Raw genomic sequence first — 13,156 nt, forward strand, 5'->3', positions numbered from 1 at the left:
TATCTCTCTCCGCAGATGCTGTCAGACCTGCTGAGTTTTTCCAAACTGTATCTTTGTTTATGTTCCCCTTAAGGTTGGCATGTTGTATCTATGGCTGATGCGCACCAACTTCAATTAGATTTTTTTAACAAATGTAACCAGCCTGCTGACAGTTTTTGTACCTATGATGCAGCTTGTGTTTAGAATTATTTAGTCAGTTTGCAGATGTTTGGCTGTTTTAGCTACTCTGGCTCTGAAATTTAGAAAGTGGAGATATAACATATGTATATTATTTGACCTTTATTGCTCAACAGACATTTTGAAGACTGACTCTGAAAGTACACTCTTTTACTTTTTGCCAAAAGCTTGAACTATTTTAGTTTAAAATAACTCCAATACAATAGCTAGTCTCGATAATATTGCCTGTGGGAGCCATTAGAAAAACGCATTACAAGGAGAGACAAGTTACTGGAAGAGGTATTTTTTTTAAACTATTATTAAGGGAGTAGTAAACTGTGCATTAGTATATTAAGAGCTGTGATAAATGGAAGGCAGCCCTGTGGAATCTATGTTTACCAAAGCACTGCTAGGTTTTGCTGCACTTGAGACATGTTGATGATTCTGCTTTGGCTATTGGTGAAAGTTCCTAATTAGAAGCGTGTTATATCTGTGTGGGAAAATATAGTGAGAGTCATCAGTTTGGCAACTCTGGATACCACTTACAGAACAGCATTACCTGAAACCTGGTTTTTAACATTGCTGTTGCTGAAAGTAACTTCAAAAAACCCCACTAAGTACAAACCAACAAGCCTACATTCCACATTCTCAGAATGTCCCAAAGCACTTTTACAGCCAGTGAATCACTATAATTGCAGTCATTTGTTACACAGGCAAATGCAGTAGCTAATTTTTGCACAGCAAGGTATTACAAACAGTATTGAGACCAGTTAATCTGTTTCTTGTTGTTGACAATTGAAGATACCTTGGACCTGACAGGTGGCCTGGATTATGCACTTAAATTCTGGACTAGGGCTATGATTTTTGCTCATGAGTGCTCCAAGATGAGTGATACTATATATATAGATTACATGTATATCTATTTAGCACACCACAGGAAATAAATTAGTGGATCCTCCATGGTGTTGCTCATGTTAAGTCTCTTGTAGCCTAGTTTCACCCTTCAACTTTTATATTACGCACTATCATACAGTTGTGTACGTTGCAAGGACACATCACTCATTGTCAAATCAACAATAACAACTTGTATTTCTAAAGTGCATTTACCATAGTAAAATGGTCCAAGGCTCTTCACAAGGCATAAAACAAAATTTGGCACTGGTTCACTAATGTCCTTTAGCAAAGGAAATTGCTACCCTTACTCAGCCAGACCAGTATGTGGCTCTCAGCAATGTGGCTGACTCTTAACTGTCATCTGAAATGGTCCAGCAAGTGTGACAGTTGTTTTCAAGCAGACGGTTCACCACCACCTTGTCAAGGACAGTTAGGGATAGGCAATAAAGGCTGGCCTTGCCAGCGACACCCATGTGAATTTTCAAAAGGGAAGCGAGTGAGAAAGATCATTGCTCCATCATAGTTCATCCATTCAGACTGTATGGTTACCCACTACACAGTGTGACCTTGCTGTGCTTGAATTTCCTGCATTGCAGCAGTGACTACACTTCTAACATTGTTGACTGTAAACCACTTTGGGGCATCCTGAGGTAGTGAAAGGCATGATAGAAATGGGAGCCTTTCTTTTTAAGTAATAGGGCTTTCTACTCCACTGATTCCATTCCACGTATTAATTACCCTGGGTGAAGAAAAATTTTTGTTTGAACTTTTCTCTTTTTCGTGTCTCAATTTACTTCAGAGTGATCTTTTGGGTCGTTTTTGTTTTTGAGGCACCTGATTCATAGTTGAAAAAGCCCACATTTTTTCCTTTCCTTCCTCTTAAATCAGACCTCTGATATTAGGATCATATTTGTGACTCTTCGGTGTACTGCTTCCACTGTTTGAATGCCTTCCTTATGTCTCTGACCAGAATTGGAGACCATGCTCGAGGCATGGTCTGACCAGAGTTCTGCAAGAGTTTGCTCACTGCTTTCTCTAACTCGTAGACTTGTAGTTCTATACTGCTTTCATCTTGGAATTGCAATTGCATATTTTTGGAATGGATTGCCTCTTTATTTTCTGCTGAATATGTGATCTATTGAGAATGATATGAATGGTGAAGTATTTTTTTGCCTTTTTGTGATATTTCTGGTACCATTCCATAATCTACAGCAAAGCTTTGTAACAAGGCATTAGAGGGGATTTCAGGTGAAAAACAGCCTGTAAATAAATGCCCCTGTGCATGGCCTTTATTTGATTGCATTTGGGGAAAATCCAATGTTTGAGCACTTTTCGGTGAGAAAATAATAAATCCTCCTGTTTGCATTTACAGCTAAGATACCAGCATGGCCTATCCACACCAGATCTCCGGCAGACGCTGCCTAATCTGAAAAGCTTCATGGAACAAGGGCTAATGGTGAGGTGGTAAGTATCCAGTCCTTGCATTTAAGTCTTGTTGAGAGTGGGTCAGGTTTAAGATGTTAGTATTAGAATCAACTCGGGACATTAAAATCAAAATCTCTGGGTCAAGAGGGCAGAACAATTGTAGAATCAGTAAATGGTCAATGTGCCCAATAAACATGTCCTTTTTGTTTAACAGATCAAGCTCACCATTTTACCCTTGATTCCTTCTCTCTTCACAGAGACACATTGTCTCTTTATGCTGGCTGTATCGGTTGTTGTCACTGGTAATATATTCAGTGATTGTTAGCCTTTTGGTGAAAAGGTCTACATCTCACTTAATACTTTATCATTGTGAGCAGATTCCTGCAGCAGTTTTATCCATTTTCCTCCATAATCTTGGAAAATTTCCATTGCTACTTTAAAATCACTTTATTAAAGAGGCGAGGTGAGAGTGACTGTCCTTGACATCAAGTAGCCCTAGCAAAACTGGATTCAATGGGAATCGGGAGGAAAAGTCTCCGCTTGTTAGAGTCATACCTAGCACAAAGGAAGATGGTTATAGTTGTTGGAGGTCAGTCACCTCAGCTCCAGGACATCACTGCAAGAATTCTTTTGGGTAGTGTCCAACCATCTTCAGCTGCTCCATCAGTGACCTTCCTTCCATCATAAAGTCAGCAGTGGGGTTGTTTGCTGGTGATTGCACAATGTTCAGCACCATTCACAACTCCTCAGATACAGCATCCTCCAAATGCAGCATTCAGGCTTGGGCTGATGAGGGCCCAAGTAACATTTGCGCCACACAAGTGACCATCTCCAGCAAGAGAGAGTCTAACCTTTGCCCCTTGACGTTCAATGGCATTACCATCATTGAATTGCCCACTATCAACATCCTGGGGGTTACCATTCACCAGAAACTGAACTGGATTAGCCATATAAGTACTGTGGCTACAAGAGCAGGTCAGAGGCTAGGAATTCTATGGCAAGTAACTCACCATCTAACTCCCCAAAACCTGTGCACCATCTACAAGGCACGAGCCAGGAGTGTGATGCAATACTCTCCCTTTGCCTGGACAAGTGCAGCTCCAAAAACACTCAAGAAGCTTGACACCATCCAGGACAAAGCAGCCTATTTGATTGGCTCCCCATCCACAAACATTCATTCTATTATTGGCACACAGTAGCAGCAGTGTATATCATTTACAAGATGCACTGCAGAAACTCACCAAGGCCCCATAGACAGCACCTTCCAAACACACGACTTCTACCACCTAGAAGGACAAGGGCAGCAGATGCATGGGAACACCACCAACTGGAAATTCCCCTCTAAGCCACATACCATCCTGACTTGGAAATATATCGCCATTCCTTCACTGTCGCTGTGTCAAAATCCTGGAACCCCCTCCCTAATAGCACTGTGGGTGTACCTACACCACATGGATTCCAGTGGTTCAGGAAGGCAGCTCACCTCAAGGCAATTAGGGATGGGCAATAAATGCTGACCTAGCCAGCAAAGCCCACATCCCTTGAATGAAAAAAAACTTGGAAATACTTTTGTTGTTCACCTCTGTACCCTTCCGTTTTGCTTGAGCCCATTTATATCATTCAATTCAGTGAGCTCCAGATATAAATTATTGCACAGCTCTTTGCATAGAAAAGCTCTGCTTGAAAATACCTCCCTTGATCATAATTTGTTTCTCCTGATAATAGCATTGATGTATTTAAGGGGAAGCTTGGTAAGTACATGAGGGAAAAAGGGACTCGTAGATATGTTTTTGGGGTGAGATGAAATAAGGTGAGAGAGCACTCCTTTGGAACGAAAACTGACATGAACCTATTCGACCAAATGGTCTGTTTCTCTGTTGTAAAATATCTCTGCAATTTTAACTCTCTGTTAATGTTTTGCCTTGTCCAGTTGTCTTTTCCCGTCACACAAAGCAGTTACTTCTTTTGTGTAAGTGCAGAGCTTCACGAAGCCTCTCTTGAGATGCATGTTGAGGCTCATTGTTGGGTCATGTCCGCAGGCAGTTGAAGTGCCAATATTCAGAGAAGCTGTGCTGTCCTTTCTGTCAGCTCCCCATCCACCCTAACTCTTTGTGATGGTTCCACACTTTTCCAACTCTTCCTGCAGCAGTTACAGGGCTCACCTCTGCTCTGTCATTTCTTGTGCTGGAGCAATGAACTGAATGACCTTTTCTTGTGCTTCACTTTCTCGTGTCCAAACTGCTGTCAACTCCTTTGAGAGTTGAATGGAATGCGTTAATCGTTTACTAATAAAATAGGGTATTACAGAGTGTGCTTTTATACAGAGCACATTATTACGTGCACAATACATCATTCTCTTAATGTTTCTTCAACTGTGTAAGTTGTGTTCTGTCAATATTTGTTTAAATAAGTAGGGGAGCTGCCAGTTGCAGGGTTGAAAAATGTGTATCTGAATGTCAGAAAACATTGCATTGATACAGTGCTTTATCACATTTCTCAAACATCTCAAAAGCACTTCACATACAGTGACTTACTTTGAAGTGCAAGAGACCTTTCAGTAAGTAAATACAGTAGCTACTTTGCACAAAGCAAGATCCCATTAAGACCAGGGATAAATGACCAATACAGTACTGAAGAAGCTTCCTGTTGAATTTTATAAGAAGAAAAGTTGGCTGTAAAAGGCCATTCTCTTAAAGTCTCCTCTACTATTGCATCTTATCCTCCCTGACCGGAGTTTTTGTTAGTTATTCTGTTTTTTAGGTGAAGGTTATCCTAAAATTTTGTTTCTGTTTTCTGTGACTAAGTACGAAACCTGAAACCTGCTGTCTGGCAGCAGTGTTTATAATTACTACTTAGTTGAAACAGGGTGTGGCTCAATTAATTTTATATACAGTTTTTCTTTTCTCCCCCACCCCTCCCAAAAGGTGGTAGGTCTTGTTTTCTAGTCTGACATCTTGGCTGAGGTTGAGAATTTCTATGGAAAAATTGGCTCAATCCTATACTACCATTTTGTGATAATAGCCCCTTGTGCTCTAACTCATTAACAACTTACCTTACCTGGGGTTTCTCTGTATAATACCTAAAGAGCCATTGTAATCATGCTGTTGGAAAGCCAAGATATTGCCTTTAAGATTTGATTCCGGTTTAAAGACTTTGTTGCATAAGATTGGTGTTTAATACCCCGAGTCTTTACTTAAATAATAGTGGTGGGGTTCAGCGACGAGTTGGTCTATGTTGTTTAATTACGTGTGTTAAATCGGCTTCCACCGTAAATTGCAATGTGAAAATGTGTGCACTTATCTTAAAAGCTTGTTTAGCATTATGTATACCAGTATGCTATGAGAAATATAAAACATGAAACCTTATATGTTTTATTATTGCACCAATAGTGCTTGTAGTGTAATACACTTCATGGTGTTAGCCTTGGCTCAATAGGTAGCACTTACTTCTAGATCAGAAGATTGGAAGTTAAGTCTCATGCCAAATACCTTAGCACTAAATGTGGGCTGACATTCATGATGCAGTACTGAGGGAGTACTGCAGTTTCAGAGGTGCCATATTTCGGATGGGATGTGGAGGCTCCGTCTATTATCTCAGGTGGAGGTAAAAGGTCCTATGGCACTATTTCTGAGAACAGGTAACTTGGCCAATATGAATCTTTTCCATTAACATCAAAGCATTCATTGCCACTGCTACCAATGCACCGTAGCTGCAATGTGTACCATCTACAAATGTACTGCTACAACTCCCCAAGACTCCTTCAACTGTATCTTCCATTTACCTCTATTGCCTAGAAAGACAAGGGCAGCAGATACAGGGGAACACCGCCTACAAGTTCCCCTCCAAGTCACACACCATCCTGTCTTGGAACTATATCGCTGTTCCCTCACTATCACTGGATCAAATTCCTGGAACTCCCTTTCTGACAGCACCATTGGTGTACATATACCACACGGACTGCAGCAGTTCAAGGCATTATACAATGGGCAATAAATTCTGTCCTTGCTTGCGACCACATCCAATGAACAAATAAAAATACGTAATCTTGTCATGTATCTCACTGGTGTTTGTGGGGGTTTGCTGTGAATTATTTGGCTGAATGTTGCCTACATTACAAAAGTGAAGACACTTTGTGTGTATTACACTTGGCAATGCCCTAAAGTCATTAAAGGCTCCATATATAATTTTTTCTTTATATTTGATCACCTCAGATTACTTTCATTTCCAGTGACCACTTAACCCACCAGTATTCCACTCTTTTGTTACACGGAATGAAATATTAAAGACACATCTCATGTTTTGATGGGCAAACTGCACAATACAAGTGTGCATGTTGTGAACACCCCTCCATTTTGCTTTGCTTATAATGCCTTCGCTGTGGATCTGTAGCCTACTCTTGTTTATGCTAAGTCGTTATTGTACTCAAAAGAAATTTAAATTATTTATTAGTTTGAATTATGGAAATTTAACACAACATCATAGAAAGTAATAAACAAAAATTGCTGGCAAAACTCAGCAGGTTAGGCAGCACCTTTGGAGAGAATCAGAGTTAATGTTTCGGGCCAAGTTACATCTCATCAGGATGTAGAAGGTAATACTTGCACAATTTAACATCAAATTATAATAGTCCAAATTAGGCAACTTGAAAGTAAAATGTATAGGCAAGATAACTTTTTTGAAAACTCGTCTGCAAATGCTGTGAAATTTTTTGTTATTCAGTAACATTGAATCTATTTAAAATGAGAATGATATATCTTCATCTGATTCTGGTTAACTTCTGTGATTTACAGGAAGATATTTGATCAGTTAGAACCATTGACTTTGGTGTGCCTGATCTCAGAGGTTTATATATATATTTTAAAAACATAGTTTTTGTCTCATAATTTTGAAGTTATGTAGACCACTGAACAAGAAACTAAAAAAACACAATTTCCGTCAAAACCCTTTGCCAAAGATTGTGACAAAAAAATACTACCAAAAGCTCAGTTTGAATAAGATCATCTTAGCTGACATGGTTTGGATGTGTCTGCATGGAGATCTTGCTCTGGATTAAATATATCTCTTGGAGGAAAAAAATTGGCGAGTATGTAAAATTTTGATTTGAAACCACAGCGGCCTTGGGCATTGCGCGAAACATGTTTGAAGGTCCTAGGGTGAAAAGACTGATAGAGTAGAATGGGAAATATTCAGTTCATAATCTGAACCCTGCCAATTGGGCAAACAATCAGTTCCAGATCGACTGATCAGCCAATTTTGCCTGAGAAGGCAACACTCGGGCCAGAAAGTGAGCATTCGAGTGTACCTCAACCATCCATTCCTGCCCAATAACACATGTGGCTAAACTGCACCAAGATATCAGAGGGGCTTGCCAAGTGCTTCCCAATCTTTTGAGAAAAGATTAAGTTGGAGAAGAGGGCAAACGTGTATTGAAAATGAATTCTGAACTCCATCCATTTGTATAAGTCATATGTACTGCCTGGGAGTAGGTTTCAGGTTTCCTACTCAAGCTGTAGAGACAGCCAAATGACATTAATGTTATCTTACTGTTTCTCCATGCCTTTATCTGTATTTCCCTCTCTGCAATCTGCCAGTCTGTGGGATTTCTACCTTTCTCCTCTTGCTGGGCAGTGATTGCGTATGTTAATATAGCACATACCCTTTCTGTCCATGTCAGTGTTTATTGCCCACTCAAGACTTCTCCCATCTTTTCTCATCCAAATCTAATTTCATAACCATCTATTCCCTTCTCCCTCAAATGCTTGCCTAAGTGAGGCACTGCAATGGAGATGGATGTCATCCCAGAATTCACAAGATAGCAAAAACGCTTTATTACAACTTTGAAGTTTGAATTAAAACTTTGAACTTTTAATTAAGACCTGTCACAACCATCTGGGATAGCCATGCATTGAAAAATGTCTCTTGCTGGAGTGCAAGAAAGCATCTAATTGGGAAAGTGTCTACTGTTGTTTCTCTAATGCCGTTACAAGACAATGGTGTAATACGGTTAGCTACTTTTGAATAGCCCAACTATTGTTTTAACAGTGTACTTATATATGGGTAGAAATGGCTTTGTATCCAAAACTCAGCTTTCCATATCCTAACTTGCACAAAAGTCCTATTTACATATCATCCCTGTGCTCCCCCAGTCTGGTAACAGCTCGATTTTAAAAATCTCATCCATGCATTCAAAACCCTCCATAGCCTCGCCACCTCCAGCCCAGAATCCTACAAGACCTCTGCGCTCCTTTTAATTCTTGCCTCTTGCACATCCCCAATTTTCATTGCTTTACCATTGGTGGTGCTGCCTGAGCACTCAGCTCTGGAAATTCCTGTCTAAATTTCTCTGCCTTTCTATCTTCCTTCTAAAACACTTCTTAAAATCTGTCTCTTTGACAAAGCTTAGTTTAATATCATCTCCTGTGGCTTATGTAAAACTTTGCTCCTGTAAAGTGCCTTAGGATGTTTTACTATGTTAAAGGTGCTCGATAAATGCAAGTTGTTGTTGTGTTAGTATGGAGAAACTATTTCCTGTAATGTTATGCATTCCAAGTTAATTGATTTCTTTCTTTCTTTCTTATGAAGTGATCGGCCTCTATCCACTGCCATTCCTGTGCCTCGAAGGCGAACAACTACCACATCTGCAGGTTCAGATATGCTGTTTCACAGCAGACCCATTGCTTCTCCAGAAAGGGCTTGGAGGAAGTCACATGGGAGCTCTGAAGAAGATCTGCCCCCCAGCTACAATGCAGCAATGACTCATGCTATAACCCTCGAGGCACAACCAAAAGATGACCATAAAGTCTGTACTACTTCAACACTAGTAGTTTCAGATGACTCCTTCAAAGCTGGAGACCAGGAGAAGGATGTGTGCGATGGCTTTAAGAATGGAGTTCACAGCAATGAAAATGGCATTGTTTATGAAGTGGCCCAGGCACAAGAGGTTATCACTGAGCTGTCATCTGAAGTGAATGGAATGACTTTGCCTAACGCACATGCAAGCAGCACTAGTAGTCCCCCTTCAGGTGATTTAAGCCACCCCATGGGTGGTGGCACCTTCTGCTCCGTTGAACGGGCCGAGGAAATCATAGGAATGGAAGCCACGGGCTTCAGCTCGGAAGAGCAACTGGAAGGATTCTGCATTCCCATTGATCATGCTGTGGCAGTGGAGAGCGATGCCCAAGTTCTGGCTGAACTCGACGCTGAAGGATTTGAGGAGTTCTCCAGGAGGATCTGTGCACTGAACGAGAACATATCGAGTTTCCGTCGGCATCGCAAAGGGTCAGAAAAGTGAGACGCACTGTTGGTTATAGAGATACCAAGGCAGAACAGAGATTTGGACTGGAATAGAAGACCAAATTGCACTTCTTTTTGAGATGATTTGTAGCGATGAAATTATGGGCATTGTTGCTAGTCTCATGGTGAGATGGGGAGAAAACAGTTAGGGATCAAAACCTGAAACAGTGCAGATGCTGGGCTTTCAGACTGAGATCCTAGTAAGAGATGAGGGTGGAGCAAATGTACCTAGATCATGGTTTTGCAGATTGACTTCATGCCATCCATGGCTGCATGTTTGCATCAACCAGCCAACATATGCCACCAGAATTGTTAGCTGCCCACCCTTCCCAATCAAATGGAATCAGTCAATTCCCAATAACTGCACAATTTGATTCCCTCCTTGGAGGGGTGAAGAGCAGGGAGCAAATCCCCATTACTGAAACAGATTATGACCTCCCATGTTTGCCAAACAGAATATGTGCAATGACGTTATAGAATAGAGTTGCTTTGAAATGATATGAAGTTTCTGAATCCCTCAAGTCTTCCCTTTAAGTTGGAAGGTTGTTGGATTCTTTTGGTTAGGCTCCCCGGAATAATCAGACAGTTCAGAAAAGTAAGATGTTTAAGCTTTGCTACTGAAATAGATTTAAGGTATTTGGGGAGGAAAAAAGTTGGAAGTACTGTAAATTAGAATCAGTAATTTGGCGGAAACCATTTTGCTGAGAGCAACAGGGTTTCTACTGAGCAGCTCAAAGCATCAAGTGAATATAGTTTGAATTTAAGTTACCATATAATGCCTACCTATGTATGCTATTTTTTTGACTACACATTGTGCAGGCTCAGGTATTGTTTAGCTATTTGATTTTAGTCTGAACCTCTCCCCTTCACAGCGGCCCCAGATCTGCCAATAAAACTGAATACAGGGAAAATGCTCTCGACTGATCACTTAGAGGCTGAAAGTGAATGATCGTTGGTCATTCATGAACTTAATTTGATGTGAGGCTCCTATTCATTTCCTTCCCCCTCCCTCACTTCCAAAAAATGTAAATTTCTTTCAAATTTAATCTCTGAAATATTGTGTCTGAAAGAACCAGTGTTTTAAAATGTGGACACTTAAATTTTGGTGCAGCAGCTTTAGGAAATGGTGATCTCTGCTTCTGTAGCTTATAGGTGCACTGTCTCCAGCACTGCTGCTTACATGTGTTGCACAGGTGGTCTTGAATTCAGTATTGCTGCCTACCTGTGTTGGACCTAATCAAAGAGTACCATCTACCAGTATAGATAAAAAGCATTCATTTTTTTGGCACTCTTCATTTTTTTAATTATAATTAATTATAAAAAATATTATTTATATTGTCCAGTTGGATTTGATCTGCACAGCATGCAGTAGCAGCTGGGGATATGTTACACTGGATTAAGCCTGCTAAGATGACAAGGACATGTTTCATTCAAGATTAATGGTTCCTGTTATTTTCATACTAAAAATTTGATCAATCTAAGTTCTTTTTCCTTCCTCCCTCTCACTTTTCATTCAAAAAAAATCTCTGAAGATACAGAAGATAAGTGAACTAAATATTTTGAAACCAAAAGGTTTGACCTGGTGTGGAGAATTAAACTAATAATTGCATCCAAGTATTAACTAGTTGCGCAATCTGTGAATTGTAAACTTCTTCCCCACTGCTTTCTAGCAGTGGTGTTCTGATACAGCCCAGAGGACAATGTGTACGTACTTCTGTTTTCCCCCCCCCTCCAACCACAGCCTTTGGGAGCCTAGTTGCGGGATGTGCTCCAGGCCAATTGTGGCCTGCCCCTTGCAGGAGTTGGGGAATGAGTTGGAATCAGTGCTTCCTGCTCTGGCTTCTGTACAGCAGGTCAGAGAACCATGTTAAAGTAAAACAACATGGTTCTGTGGGAGGGTGGAGAGCTGGTTTTTTTGTGGGCAACTATCCTGACTCCTCTTGACGACCACCCACAGGTAGAGAAACTGAAATGGCACATACAGGACCCTTTGTCCATAGTGCAGCATTGTGAAGAGTGGTCGTTCAGTGGAGCATTGATTTACAGTTGTGGACATTTGTCAAAAAAAATGGGTAAAAACTGCTTTAAAGATACTGGCATTATGAATGCAGCACTTATGTTTGACTAGTACTATAATAATGTATTGTTCTATCATCATGATGCCCATATGGTTCTAATCTAAATATGCCTTGTTATGTTCTCTCTGAAAGTTGTTGGATGAGCATGTGGTTGCTCAAGGTTTCCCCAGAAGTCATTTGTGGTGAAATGTTGCACAGTGCATACTTCCAACCTGACAACATGAACAAATCAGGTGGGAAAGGTTGAAAATGTAACCTTTGAGTTAATGGAAAAGTGATGTACAAAGGTGCTGACATGTCCCTTGTCTTGGGAAAGCCATGACTTCCAATTTCTGTCTTACACCATGGATGATTGAGGCCCCCAGATTGACTGTTAGTTTCCCAGATGATTTAAATCGATAGGAAACTGAATCTTACATCTGCAGGTTGTACTTCAGTAATCGAGGCCATTTCCTCAGCTGACAATCTCGCGAGTTTAAATGGCTTGGCATCTTTCCATAATGGCCAGAGCATATTTGCTTTTTATTTCAAGCAAGGCCAGAGCTCAGAGTGAACTCTTTTTGTTGACTTCATCCAGTCATGCCAATGTTTTTGGTGTGTGAACATATTTTATTTTCATATATCTTAAATGCCACACCAGTTTCTTCAATACGTGCTTTGATTGATTCGTTGTTGCTTCAGGTCGTCCATTGGGAAAACTAGTGATCAGTAACTTATGCTAACAACCTCCTTTGGAGGCATTGGATCTCAAACTGGTGTTCAAATGCAGTCCAGACTTCCTGGACCAGAGATTACATTTGAGCTTGGCTTTGCACACAAGGAACAATCTACAAACACCTCGATGCTTTTACCAAATGAGGTACAATCACCTGTCTGCAGAAATTTAATGCATCTGATCAAAACACCCCCCCTCCCATCGTCCCACAAAGTTTAATACTTTAGACTACAAAACAAATGTAACCAATAACAATGACTTACCCTATCAAATAAGGTAAAAAGTGAACACATTGTTAAGATGGAATATTGTTCTCGGCATTTATAATTAAATCCTATAACCTTGACACTGATATTTCTTGCATCATTCCATTCTGATAGCACTTGTCTGTTGACGGTTCAATCACAGGAGTCTGTTGCTTATTGCTGGATATATCAGTAAGAAGGTTGTGCATTAATGTGTTGCCAGCATAGTGGACTTGCATTTTGTCTGAGGATTTGAGGTAACCTTAGTAAAATTCTCAAGTCTTGGTTTTGTGCTTTGTGCCATCTGAACCACTACATCCTATACTGCCTCATTACCCACCCCAGCATCG

General features: G+C 40.5%; 1 protein-coding gene across 2 annotated transcripts in view; it reads left to right on the top strand.

Annotated features, from left to right (window-relative positions):
* Positions 1 to 12,907, top strand: part of uvrag (UV radiation resistance associated gene) — a 334,856-nt gene extending 321,949 nt beyond the window's left edge. For both annotated transcript variants that reach the window (XM_041198894.1, XM_041198893.1), the window contains 2 exons: positions 2,423 to 2,514; positions 9,058 to 12,907. In XM_041198894.1, the coding sequence (XP_041054828.1) occupies positions 2,423 to 2,514; positions 9,058 to 9,766 (801 nt within the window). In that variant the 3' untranslated portion in view covers positions 9,767 to 12,907. The remainder of the gene's footprint in view (positions 1 to 2,422; positions 2,515 to 9,057) is intronic.
* Positions 12,908 to 13,156: the final 249 nt, after the last annotated feature.

The sequence above is a fragment of the Carcharodon carcharias genome, chromosome 11, assembly GCF_017639515.1.
Source record: "Carcharodon carcharias isolate sCarCar2 chromosome 11, sCarCar2.pri, whole genome shotgun sequence".
Lineage (NCBI taxonomy): Eukaryota > Metazoa > Chordata > Chondrichthyes > Lamniformes > Lamnidae > Carcharodon > Carcharodon carcharias.